This window comes from Rutidosis leptorrhynchoides, chromosome 7 (genome assembly GCF_046630445.1).
Source record: "Rutidosis leptorrhynchoides isolate AG116_Rl617_1_P2 chromosome 7, CSIRO_AGI_Rlap_v1, whole genome shotgun sequence".
Lineage (NCBI taxonomy): Eukaryota > Viridiplantae > Streptophyta > Magnoliopsida > Asterales > Asteraceae > Rutidosis > Rutidosis leptorrhynchoides.
Window position 1 is genome coordinate 55,659,265 of NC_092339.1, and position 13,512 is coordinate 55,672,776.

At 35.7% G+C, this 13,512-nt stretch overlaps 1 protein-coding gene across 1 annotated transcript; it reads left to right on the top strand.

Annotated features, from left to right (window-relative positions):
- Positions 1-4,199: 4,199 nt before the first annotated feature.
- On the top strand, positions 4,200-13,236 carry LOC139859253 (uncharacterized). Its single transcript, XM_071848047.1, has 4 exons — positions 4,200-4,209; positions 5,206-5,427; positions 11,518-11,631; positions 12,355-13,236. Exons 1-4 carry the CDS (start codon positions 4,200-4,202, stop codon positions 13,188-13,190), a joined length of 1,182 nt encoding a protein of 393 aa, XP_071704148.1. The 3' UTR covers positions 13,191-13,236.
- The last annotated feature ends 276 nt before the right edge of the window (positions 13,237-13,512 follow it).

Sequence of the window (13,512 nt, forward strand, 5' to 3'; positions counted from 1 at the left end):
CAGGTTCGCCGGTGAGCGGTTCAAGTACTCCAAGGTTAGGTGGTAGATTTGATTCATGATATGGAGTACCTTCTTCCCTTCTCCATAGGGTGAGTATGTCACGAACCCACCCCCATTTTCTCCAGTAATCACGGTAGTTGATTGGTTGGTGTGCTCCTGTGACGCTGTCTTCGGAGTCAGAGGAACTTGGTCGATTCGTAGAGGCCATCTTACGCGATCTCAGGAAAGATTTTTGGTATGAAGAGTTTAGTGATAGCAATTGATAGTTGGATGATATTCTTAATGCATAATTTGCATAGATATATATAGTACCAGGATCCCTTAAATTAAGGAGAAATTTACGAGAGATATCAGGCAAGGTCTACAGTAACAGATACGCTAAGATATGAATTGTCAGATACGCTAAGATATGACTCGAGTTGTGATGTGAACCAAAGAGTCGGTAGCATCATGACAAATGCGTATGGTGTGAACCAAAGAGCCGGTAGCACCATGACGTGAGAATGGTTAACCATGGTTGTGTATTGTTTTGTAGCATATTATATTATGTCGATTATATGTTATTGATTACCCTAGTAGCAGTTTGTTGGAGATTATTAGCTTTGTACTTGAGATGGTATGCTAATTGTATTGCTAGCGTGTATGCGGTATATGGGTAAGTGATTGCAAGTAGGTATGTTATATATATATGGGTATAATTATTGCATTCACTAAGCTTTGCTTACCCTCTCGTTGTTTATCTTTTTATAGGCTCCGTCGTTGACAAAGGTAAGGGCCTTCGATTGGATTAGAGATCCCGCTTGTTGTTTAGGGGACGCTTTTGAGATGTGATGGCTTTTGGAGTTTGACCGAGATATGGGTAGTTTAACCCCAAACACCATGCTCTTAGTGTCGTTTGGAATTTAAACTAGTGCGGTCAAAACTCGAACTTTTGTATGAAACTCGTAAAACGGCCGATGTGGGCCCCGTTTTGTAAAACTCATTTTATTGTTGAATCGTGTGAGTTTTAACCATTATAACATATTGTGAAAAGCGTTTCGTCTAAATATGTCGGGAAGTGGGAGATCTTTAATTGATAATTGATGAAATCGGACAGAACTGAATGTGGGCCTGTGCGCGCCGCGCACCCTGAGGTGTGCGTGTGGCGCACTCCACTGTATATATAAAAAAAATATATATTACACATGTTCGATTGTATATTGTGTTGGGTTGTTACAAATTACTTGTGAATATTTCGTAAAACATTTATAAAAATTGCGCATGTATTCTCAGCCCAAAAATATAAAGGGTAAAAAGGCAAATGAAACTCACAATCCAATATTTTGTAGTAAAAATATTCATACGACGATACTGAACAACGTAGGGTTGGCCTCGGATTCACGAACCTATATTATTTATGTATATATTAACACATATAATTGAAGTCAAATAATTTATGTATTATTATTAATATAACTGTTATTTTAGTAATTCATGTGTAAATATATTTATTTTATTAATTTATAAGATATAATTTTATTAAGTAAATTTTATGTAACTAACTTTTATTGTAATAATAATAATAATAATAATAATATTAATATTAATATTAATATTGATAATACTAATAATATAGTTGTATTGGTAAAAGTAATAATAATAATGATAGTAATAATATTAAAAATGATAAAAATATTAATAATAGTGTTAATACCAATAATGATAAAAATAATAATAATTTTAATGAAAATATTAATTTTTAATAATGAGGATAATAATAATAATAATAATAATAATAATAATAATAATAATAATAATAATAATAATAATAATAATAATAACAATAATAATAATAATAATAAGTAAACTACCTCAAAAGAGTAGTCCTAGAAAAAAATGACCAAGTCCGGGTTTGAACCCGAGACCTCTCGCTTAAAGACAACCACTCCAAACCATTCCTCTAGTTGTTCATTTCTGATTATATCACAACTTAAATCTATTTAACCATATATTTCGTTTCCATCATCATAATATGCAAGGCATCACCATTATCTATCCGTTATCAACACAATTCGTATCACCATCATCATCATACTAATATAGTATAACAATATTATCATGCATCATATCCACGATCATCTTCATTCAAATCGTAACATCATCAATTCGATTCCCCTTTATCATTGTATACATATTATTGTTATTTCAACAGCCATATACGCAGGTTCTAGGCTTAGAATCATGACTCAAATAAAACATATTAGCAGCCCACATAAGCAGCCCGTTAACAAAAGGAATACGTTTTAAAATTTGTTGAAGTTTATAATTACCAACTCCTAGCCAAAATGGTCGGCCAACATGTACCATGTCCCACTCGCCTAATCATTTAAATATATCAGATCAATACTTGATGTAATCATGCCAATCTATTGTGGTAGGAACATTTGGAAAGTTTGGATATCCCACGTCTTCATCTAATGTCCAAAAGCAAACCGAAGTGGGGCACATTTTGATGATTAAAACATAAGAACAATTCGAGTAGGTGATAGATTAGGTAAACAAAGCTCGATGAGCAAATGGTTGTGGGGTTCGGTTGGGACGTGCGTAGGGTTCATCTAGGATTAAAATATAAACATCACAATTATTCTAAATGGAACGTACCCCTTTTTCTTTTAGTGATTAAATCTGTCGGCCATCATAGTGACAATTGGTACCACCTAATCCATTATATATTTCGGAGTACATTAATTCAATCAACGGCGACTTAAACTGTGAATATATATATATATATATATATATGGCTCATGACCCACTCCTTCAATCTTACTATCATTTAAAAACAAAAATAAAAATTTACGATGCAGCAGCTTTCGGTTTAGGTGCGTGATGATGGTTCGAAAAAAAAAAACAATAGTAGATGGTTACCGGATTGGTGGTGTTTGGTTCCTCTAAGGCTTGAGCAGAAACAGTTAACGATTTAAGGTGTTAACTGGCTTTGAACAGAAACAAAGGTATCGTACAGTAGGTTAATCTTTAGTGGTTGTTTTACAACAATTGAAACAGCAATCGTTGTAGCACAAAACAGATGCTATATTAATAAGAAAGGTGGCGATTTGATGATTGTTCATGGTTGGTTTGTGGGTTGAATGAAAACAGAAAAATATAAGTAAGTTTCGATTAACATGGCAGGGTTATGATTGGGTTGTTGTTAATTGTGGTGTTTTCGGATATAACCCAAATGGTAGTAGCAGTTCTTGATTACAGCAAAAAGTTCTATGGTGATGATGGGTTGTCATGGGGAGTTTTGGTTTGATCGAGAAGCAAACAGATACAACAGTAGTGTTAGTTGTAACCCGGTATTTTACAAGTTGGTTCGGTTGGTGTTCGAAATCTTGATGATGGTTTCGTTGATGGTGTATGCCAAATCAAAAAGTGGTGGAGATTGTGTTTGTGACTCTCATCAATATTAGTATGCAGAGAATATGAGATGGTTGATTGATTTTTGTAGAGTTGTTGATCGACAAAGAATCATAAGTGATGCAGGAAATCAAATAAAATTTGATTTGAAGTATAACTAATCTGTACTGGGAATCGGTCACCTACATTTATATTGACAAATTGAAACACATTTGAATCCTATGATTTAATTACAGATTAATCTGTATTTATATTTGTATTTAATTGTATTTACATGCACATATATATAGCTGTATTTATATTTATATAGTATATTTAATCTTATTAACTAATACATATAACATTAATAATACTATTCTTAATATTGTAATTAATAATAATAATAATAAATATTTGTAACAACATAAGTAATAATAATAATATTATTGCTAATAATAATAACTATAAGATTTATAACATTAATATTATTAGTAATAATATTAATAACAATACTAATTTTATTAATGATAATAATACTATTAATAACTAATACACTTTGTTCTTTATCACACTTCATGTCTATATGTCATATATTGAATTTAATAATATTAATGATACTGATATAATAATAATTTAATAATAATGATAGTATGGTGTATCTTACAATTTTTAATATACGTAAATTCGTTATTAACTTCGTCAAGAAGTTAACGGGATTATATAATGAACTCAAAGTTATCATGTTATAATATATATAGATATATATGCATCTATATTCATATACACATAATTATTTACAATTAATTGTTCGTGAATCGCCGAAAATGGTCAAAGGTTCACTGAATCCACATAAGTAGTTCAAAGGTAGAATGTATGCATGAACACAGTTCAATGTTTATGAGACTTCAATATTACAAACTTTGCTTATCGTGTTGGAAACATATAAAGATTAAGTTTAAATTTGGTCGGAAATTTCCGGGTCATCACACCTAACCCCTAAACCCCAAACCCTAAACCCTAAACCATAAACCCTAAACGTTATACCCTAAACTTCAAACCCTAAACCATATACCATAAACCCGAAACCCTAAACCATAAACCATATACCCTAAACTCTAAAACATAGGCCCTAAACCCTAAATCATAAACCCTAAACCGTGAACTCCTGATAAGCTAGCCAAAATCCAAGGAAGTTGTTCAAATCTATCATCATATGCTGCCTCTTCAATCACTTTACTTATAAATTCCTGGGTTGACAGGGGTTGATCACCCTGGTTAAATTCACCATGGCTTATACGTCGTAGAGTATCATGGAGTATACAAGCCGAACCTAGAATATTGAAACTGGAGGGTTGGTTTACCGTTTACCCGTTAAACCCTACACATTAGACTATAAACCATCAAACCTAACCACTATAACCCAAACCATACTAATTACTTCAACTTATTCGTAACGAGTTAGTTCATAGTCATCAGAGACGGATCTTGAACGACTTTAGTGGGAGGGCCAAAATAATTTCAAAAACTTATATATGAAAAATTCTAAAATCTTGGAGGGGCTATTATATAAAATATTTATATTTTAGATCTCAGGAAATAAAATTTATACTAAAAGAACAAATTTTTGGAGGGGCCACTGCTCACCCGTGCCACCCCAAAGATACTTCCGTTGATAGTCTTAACATATTTTGATTAGGGTCTTACATTTTCTTCACCATAAATAGAAGTATATAACAGAGTCGTGTCTCATTTTCATAATAATCTCAAAACAACATATCACATAATCTCATATTATTTCATCATCATCCTTATCATCGTTTATTCTTTAAGAACAACATCAGAATCATTTTTCTTCTTCATCCTTACTGTTACAAAATTCATCACTATCACTTGAGAAGTTACATATCTCACATCTAATACAGTACTCGTTCCACACTCTTCTTCCCATCTCCTTCCACGCTATCCCTGCTGATTTCGTCAACACCACCGACGCTGGTCAACCTAAACCCTATATCAAAAATTCAGTCCACATCTATCTTCTTCGCGTTTTAGGTATACATCTATCTTCTTCAATGATTGAGGATAAGTTACAGGTGCTAATTTTTGTTATAAATCATGATCTCATAGTGTTATTTTAAGCAATTACTAGTAGTATTGAGTAGAACATAGCTTCGTTAGTTGATTAGCTTGTTTATTTGATGATTTTTGCTGTAGTCAATGTTAATTAGACTATAGTCAAATGCTATTATTTTGATTTTATCAGATATGTTAGTTTGTATAATCATGAACTATTGATTGATTTTGATTTTCATTAGTTCAACTCGGAATAATAAGTTTGATATTTAACCGGTCGCGCTGATAAAAAAGCATTTTTATTGAAGTAATTTGGTCAATCAGTTAACTGACTTTGATAATCTTATTTTAGGGTTTCTGTTTTACATTTTTGTATAAAGTATGAATTTAGTGTTGGACCAATCTTGACATAAAATAATAGTTAGAGGTTTATTTTGTGAAATTATATCTCAAATGGATTTGAGGAGGTGGAACATGTGAACGGATAACAAGTGGGCTAGCCGTCATTGTTTTCAATTTTGCTTCTTCCTTGACTTTTCTACTTTATTCTAGACTTGACTATCCTAGATGATTCTAGACTTGGTTATCCTAGATGATTCTAGACTAGACTTGATTAACTTAATGGATAAGGTTAATCAACTATAAATAGGGATGTAATAAGGAGATTGTAATAAGAGTTTTTCTATAATTGGATAAGGATTTCCAATAAGTTCTTGTTCTTAAATTTTACTATTCTGTCTTATAATCTGGTACCAAATTTCTTCAATTGGTATCAGAGCGAAGTTACAAAAGGGATCGTGTTGTTGATCAAAAGGACTAGATCAATCACCAGATTCTAAGACAGAAAAATACGAGCGTCGATCGTAGACCAGATTCATGGGGGATATTATCAATACCTCGGATGCAATCAAGGATAGCAGCCATCTTACGTTCCAGTGCCCTATCCTAACTGCGACCAATTATCCCATCTGGTCGCTTAGGATCAAAGCGATTTTTAAGGCACATGGAATCTGGGAATCAATTGAACCTGGAACTGATGTCGATCAGAAAAAGGATAATGCTGCAATCGCTTATCTGTATCAGTCTTTACCTGAAGACTTGATTCTTCAAGTTGCAGGTTGCACCCATGCGAAGGAAATCTGGGATGCAATCAAGACCCGTCACCTTGGAGTTGAACGAGTAATGGAGGCTAGGCTTCAAACTCTTAAAGTTGAATTTGAAGCAGCACGGATGAAAGATAGCGAAAAAATTGATGATTTTGCAGCAAAACTTTCTGGAATTGCCTCAAAATCAGCTGCACTTGGAACCGTCATTGAGGAAACCACGTTGGTGAGAAAAATATTAACTGCCATACCAGAAAAATTCTTAAATATGGCAGCTACTATCGAACAACTGGTTGATTTCAAAACGGTGAAATTCCAAGAAGTTGTGGGTAGACTAAAAGCTTATGAAGAACGAACCAGTCTAAAGACTACAAATAACAGCCATGACCAACTTCTGTTGTCCTATGAAGGATGGGACTCAAGAAAGAAAAGGGAAAACAGCTTTGGTCGAGGTCGAGGGAATGGCCAAGACACCCGGGGTAGGGGCCGAGGTCGTGGACAGTTTGGTGGTCGAGGAAGGGGTTCAGGCCGCGGACAAATTTTTTTTGCTGGTAGACAAACAACTGAAAACTTAACTAAAGATCGATCCAAGTTGCAGTGTTTTCGATGTGATGCATTTGGACACTTCTCATCGGATTGTCCAACACGAAAGAAAAGAGAACAAGCAAATTTGACTCAAGCTAGATCAACCGAACTACCAGTGGCTAATGATGACAGACCTGCACTATTGATGTCCGTAGCCAATCAAAGAAGCGAGAAGGAAGTAATTCATCTAAGTGAAAAGAAGGTTTTTCCAGCAAAGTATGAGTGACATGATAGTGGAGAAAACATGCGGTACTTAGATACTGGAGCAACAAACCACATGACAGGAAACAAAGGACTGTTTTCAAAACTTGATACGGATATTGGTGGTACAGTGAGATTTGGGGATAACTCGTGGGTAGATATAGAAGGAAGAGGATCTATTCTTTTAACATGTAAGAATGGTGAACAACGTTTGTTGACCGACATACTTTATATCCCATACTTAAAAACTAACATATTTAGTCTTGGGCAAGCTGAAGAAGGGGGTTGTGTAATCTTGATCAAACATGGTTTCTTGTATATGTTTGAGGTAGATGGATCGCTGCTAATGAAGGTTCAAAGGTCCCCTAATCGGTTGTATAAAATTAATCTCGAGGTTGGGACACCAATCTGTTTACATGCCAAGATTGATGATCCAGCATGGTTGTGGCATGCCCGTCTCGGTCATGTGAACTTTGATACAATAAAGCGGCTAGGGACCAACAATCTAGTTGATGGAGTGCCGGTTATTGATCACCCTACACAGATGTGCGAAGCATGTTTAGCAGGGAAACATTCACGACAAAGTTTTCCTGTTTAGACAACTTTTAGAGCCCAAAATCCACTGGAGCAGGTTTATGCAGATCTGTGCGGACCCATATCCCCTGCCAGCCAAGCTGGAAACAGGTATGTTCTGCTGATTGTTGATGATCACAGCAGGTTTATGTGGTCTTTCATGTTAAAAACCAAAGGAGAGGCATTTGAGCAATTCAAGAAATTCAAGGCGATTGCTGAAAATCAATATGGAAGGAAAATAAAGGTCCTTAGAACTGATCGGGGAGGAGAATTTACATCCAACGAGTTCAATCAGTATTGTGATTATGCTGGAATCACAAGACAGTTGACTGCACCTTACACGCCACAGCAGAATGGTATCGTTGAAAGGCGAAATCGAACAGTGATGAGCACAACAAGGAGTATTCTTAAAGCAATGGATATGCCACAAAGTTTCTGGGCTGAAGCAGTACGTCACTCGGTTTATATTCTAAACAGGTTGCCCACGAAGATTCTGAAAAATCAAACACCGTATGAGGCTTTAAAAGGAAGAAGACCAAATCTTGATCATTTACGGGTGTTTAGATGTGTTGGATATGTGAAAGTACCTTCAGATCAAGTAAAAAAACTTGATGACAGAAGTATTCCTATGGTTTATTTAGGAACTGAACCAGGAACTAAGGCACATCGTATGTATGATCCCGAGAAGATGAAAATAGTAATCAGTCGAGATGTGGAATTTGATGAGGCACGCAAATGGGATTGGCATTCCGGAGTAGAATACAATCAAGAACCTAATCACAAAGGAGAATTCGTGATACATATAAACTCCGGTGAAGTTTTCTCGGCTGATCAAAATTCCGAAAATGGGCCTACTGAACTAGGCAGCCCAAGTAGCTCATATAGCCCACAAAGCAGCAACTCCTCAAGTCAAGGAAGATCGACCAATGAGGAAAGCATAACCCATTTTGATGTTAGCAGTCCTGAAACAACAGTAAAACAACGAGGACCTATGCTGTCTCGTCTCCCGACAGATACAGTCAACGAGTCAGATCCATCTATGGCAGAAGAGGAGACATATGATGATACACCACCTCGAGGTTGGAAAAATCAAAGTGATGTATATGATCTTCTTCTTACCGAAGGAGAACCAACAAATTTCAAGGAAGCTACAAGACATAAAGAATGGAAGCAAGCTATGGAAGGTGAAATAGCTTCCATTGAAAGGAATAATACTTGGGAGTTAATGGATCTAAAATGGGTATACAAAATTAAATGGGATGCAAAAGGAAATGTCACACGACATAAAGCACGGCTAGTTGCCAAAGGCTACATCCAGACACATGGTGTAGACTTTGACGAGGTATTTGCACCCGTAGCTAGACTTGAGACTGTTAGACTTATTCTAGCTTTGGCAGCCCAAAGAGGGTGGGATGTTCATCACCTAGATGTTAAAACAGCATTTCTACACGGTGACCTCAAGGAAGAAGTCTTCGTATCTCAACCGGAAGGTTTTGTGATAAAGGGGAAGGAACAAAAGGTGTACAGACTGTCAAAGGCTCTCTATGGCCTGAAGCAAGCTCCACGTGTTTGTAATACAAAATTAGATGGAGTTCTAAAGGAATATGGATTTCAAAGGTGTAAGCTTGAACAAGCTGTATACACAAAAAGAAGGCAAGAAGGATCACTTTTGGTAGGAATTTATGTTGATGATTTGATTGTAACAGGTAATAACCCGGAGAAAATTAAACAATTCAAAAGGCAAATGAAAGATAAATTTGAGATGAGTGATCTGGGCTTACTTTCTTATTATCTCGGACTCGAAGTAATACAAGGCATAGATGGAATAAAAATTCATCAATCTAGATATGCTAAAAGAATCCTAGAGGAAGCAGGAATGTGGGAGTGCAATTCCACCAAATATCCAATGGGACCAGGTCTGAAGTTGATGAAAGATGATGGTAGCAAATGTGTTGATGCAACTGAATACCGAAAAACAATTGGATGCCTACGGTATTTAACTCATACACGGCCGGATCTTACATACTCGGTGGGATATGCAAGTAGGTATATGCAAACTCCTAAAATTACTCATCTTCAAGCTGTTAAGCAAATTCTCAGGTACTTGAAAGGTACAGTAGACCTGGGTATTCACTATCGAAGGAATGGTAGCAATAACCTACTTGGATTTAGCGACAGCAGCTTCTCGGTGGACCGAGATGATGGAAAGGGTACTACTGGATTAGTGTTCTACTTTGATGATGGACCTATTGCTTGGAATTCACAAAAACAACAAACAGTGGCCTTATCATCCTGCGAAGCATCGCAGAATTTATGGCTGCTACTGCAGCAGCTTGTCAAGCAATATGGTTAAGGGGACTCTTAGCTGAAATAACTGGAAGAAAAGAAGAACAAGTTGTGATCAAAGTTGATAATAAGTCAGCAATATCATTGATGAAAAATCCAGTATTTCATGGAAGAAGTAAGCATATCGACACACGGTATCATTTCATACGAGAGTGTGTTGAAAACGAGAAGATTAAAGTTGAATACATCAGTGGAGATCAGCAACGGGCTGATATTCTTACAAAAGCATTGCCGAAGTTAAAGTTTGCTGAAATGAGAGAGATTCTTGGGGTTCAAAGGATTGAAGACTCAAAGAAATAAATGATTACTCAAGGTCAAGATTGGGGGGGTGATCGTTGGACCAATCTTGACATAAAATAATAGTTAGAGGTTTATTTTGTGAAATTATATCTCAAATGGATTTGAGGAGGTGGAACATGTGAACGGATAACAAGTGGGCTAGCCGTCATTGTTTTCAATTTTGCTTCTTCTTTGACTTTTCTACTTTATTCTAGACTTGACTATCCTAGATGATTCTAGACTTGGTTATCCTAGATTATTCTAGACTAGACTTGATTAACTTAATGGATAAGGTTAATCAACTATAAATAGGGATGTAATAAGGAGATTGTAATAAGAGTTTTTCTATAATTGGAGAAGGATTTTCAATAAGTTCTTGTTCTTAAATTTTACTATTCTGTCTTATAATCTGGTACCAAATTTCTTCATTTAGTTGTATTCAGGTTGTCTAATAGGGCCTGCACACCATTGATCATTTGGCCATTCAGTAATGTCAATTGTTGTGGTATGAATGTGGATTTAAGGAACTCATGTAATGTAAAGTTGCTATGTCGAAATTTTGGTTGTTATAATATTAAAATCCTTTTTGGTGTCTATTTGGGTAATTATGACCCGTTTGACTAATTGAGAGTCAAATCAGGCATTTGTTAATTTAGACGTCTTATATGTTATATTGAGTAAATTAACAGGTTTTGGTATTTTAAAAATGAGTATCGGGTGTATTTTGGTTAAAGAGCAAGATTTGACCCATTTGGTAATGACTCTCGGGCCTACTTTGTGAACTCTTAAAATGAAATCGAGTCTGCAACTAGGAGACAGATTCAGAACAATGTAACAACTTCTAACACATAACCTCGGTCTTTCAAAGTCGGCCTACAACGGCACATATATATTTTGTTGCTGTGAATTTGATACTTGAAAACATGTGATTTGGCTCACTTAGTTTTCTTTTTATATCTTAAGTATGCGTTGATATCTGCAGCTGTAGTTGGAGTTCCTTCTGCTCTATTTCGGGAATTTATACGCCAGCCAGACTCTGATACAGGCAGCCTTCGTAGACCATCTCATGAATTCTTTGTTCGTCTAGAACCCGAAGGTAGACATCCGCCTTTTTACTAATTATAATGCCAATGCCACTCTTTTTATTTATAAGTACAATGTAGTAGAAATGGGTTTAAATTTGCATTTTTAAGTGTGATGGGATTAAAGCGTTATAAGTTGGCTGACTTGAAATTGATTATAACGATCTTTTTATTAATAAAATACACTAACTGTAAGTTTAAGTAGTGGTTTTTTGAGTTCAATAAGATTTTTTTAGGGGTCCACTAATAAGTTTAGGAGTATCTCCATTATCAGTAATTTCATTGTGAAGGAGACATTTTTGTAACTACATTCCATTGTTACTTCTTCATTTTTGTGTATGCTGCTGCAGTGAATAATATTTTTCGTGGTCAACTACATTTGGGATACAACATTACCTTAAAATTCAGCTTGATGGTAGCAACCTGCTTTTATATATTAATGTTGTTTTCTTACGTTCCATGTTGATGTATATGCTGGTTCGGAAAGCATAATGTTTAGTATGTTGCTAAAGTGTAATGTTGTGTTGTTGATCATAAGAGGAATAGCCTAGACAATCAGCAAACCCAAACAAACTCTACGTATGTAATGAAACAAATAATATAATCGCATTGCCATTTTGTCTTTATCTTCGACTGCTCTTCATCTTCGACTGGGGTGTGGACCAATATTCACAAAAGCATCTCTTCTCTTCATGAAAACCACATCATCCCTGCTGATCGGCTTTCTTTGAACTTAGGTAATGGTCATCTTGCAAACTTCTGGCATGACCCTTGGCTTCAAAATTCTCATCTTGCTGAACGTTTCCCTCGCTTGTATGCAATCGCTTTGGATCACACAGCTACTGTTGCACAAAAATTTTTAAACGGTGCTTGGTGTTGGTCTTGGCGCAGGCCCATCAGGGGCGGTTCAGAAGAATGCCAACTGGTCGACCTGCTCAATGCCCTCGGGGATGTGTCTTTATCTGATTCAGGTGACAGTTGGAATTGGGTTAACTCTTCATCTAACTCTTACTCGGTTTCTCAGGCTCGTATCTTGATTGCTTCTTCAAATTATGTTCCATATTCGGTAGGCTCTCGTTGGTGCTCTAATATTCCGATTAAGGTCAATATTTTTATTTGGAGACTTAATCTTAACAGGTTGCCTACCTTATCCAACTTGGAATCCCGGAATATCTTAGTTGACAGAGATTGTTGTGCTCTTTGTGATGTTTCTGAAGAAGATCGGGATCACCTCTTCATTCGATGTGATACAAGCTATCAAATTTGGTGTAGAATTGGTGTTTGGCTAGGAATCTCTTTCCCTATATTGGATTCGGTTGAGGACCTTTGGAATTGGATCGACTCCTACCCCGCAAACGACACAAAAAAATTAATTCTCCAATCTATTGCTTCTTCGACTCTTTGGAACATTTGGCGGCTCAGGAACGGAATCATCTTCAAAGACCATAACACTAGGAAATCTTACGTTTTTGATTATATTGTTCTTTCGTCTTTTAATTGGATTTTTTCGAGATACCGCAAGTCCTCTCTTAATTGGACTTCGTGGTTACTCTCGCCTTTAAACTCTTTGTAATGTTTTTTCTAGCTTCTCGCTAGTGTTTCTTTATATATTGCCGTTCCAAAAAAAAAAAAAAAAAAAAAAAATAATTTTGTCTTTATAAATATGTAATGTTTATTGGATATTATGACCATTTATCTACTTATATCAGATCCTATTAATGACCACCAGGACTTAACGTACCTAAACTGCAACAGCCGCGACGCGCCCGGACTAAACTAGTTATGACTATATGGCAAAGCTTATATTTAAAATTTTGTGTAATTCGGCAATATACTAATGAGAACCGGTCGGTTTATCTTTTACACAAGGTACCTTTGTGTTTTAAATTGCTCAC

Excerpts from the sequence above, each read along its gene's own strand:
- LOC139859253 (XM_071848047.1), top strand. Across the intron at positions 5,428-11,517 it reads CTATCTTCTTCGCGTTTTAG|CTGTAGTTGGAGTTCCTTCT; the intron begins GTATACATCTAT and ends TGATATCTGCAG. Across the intron at positions 11,632-12,354 it reads TGTTCGTCTAGAACCCGAAG|GTAATGGTCATCTTGCAAAC; the intron begins GTAGACATCCGC and ends CTTTGAACTTAG.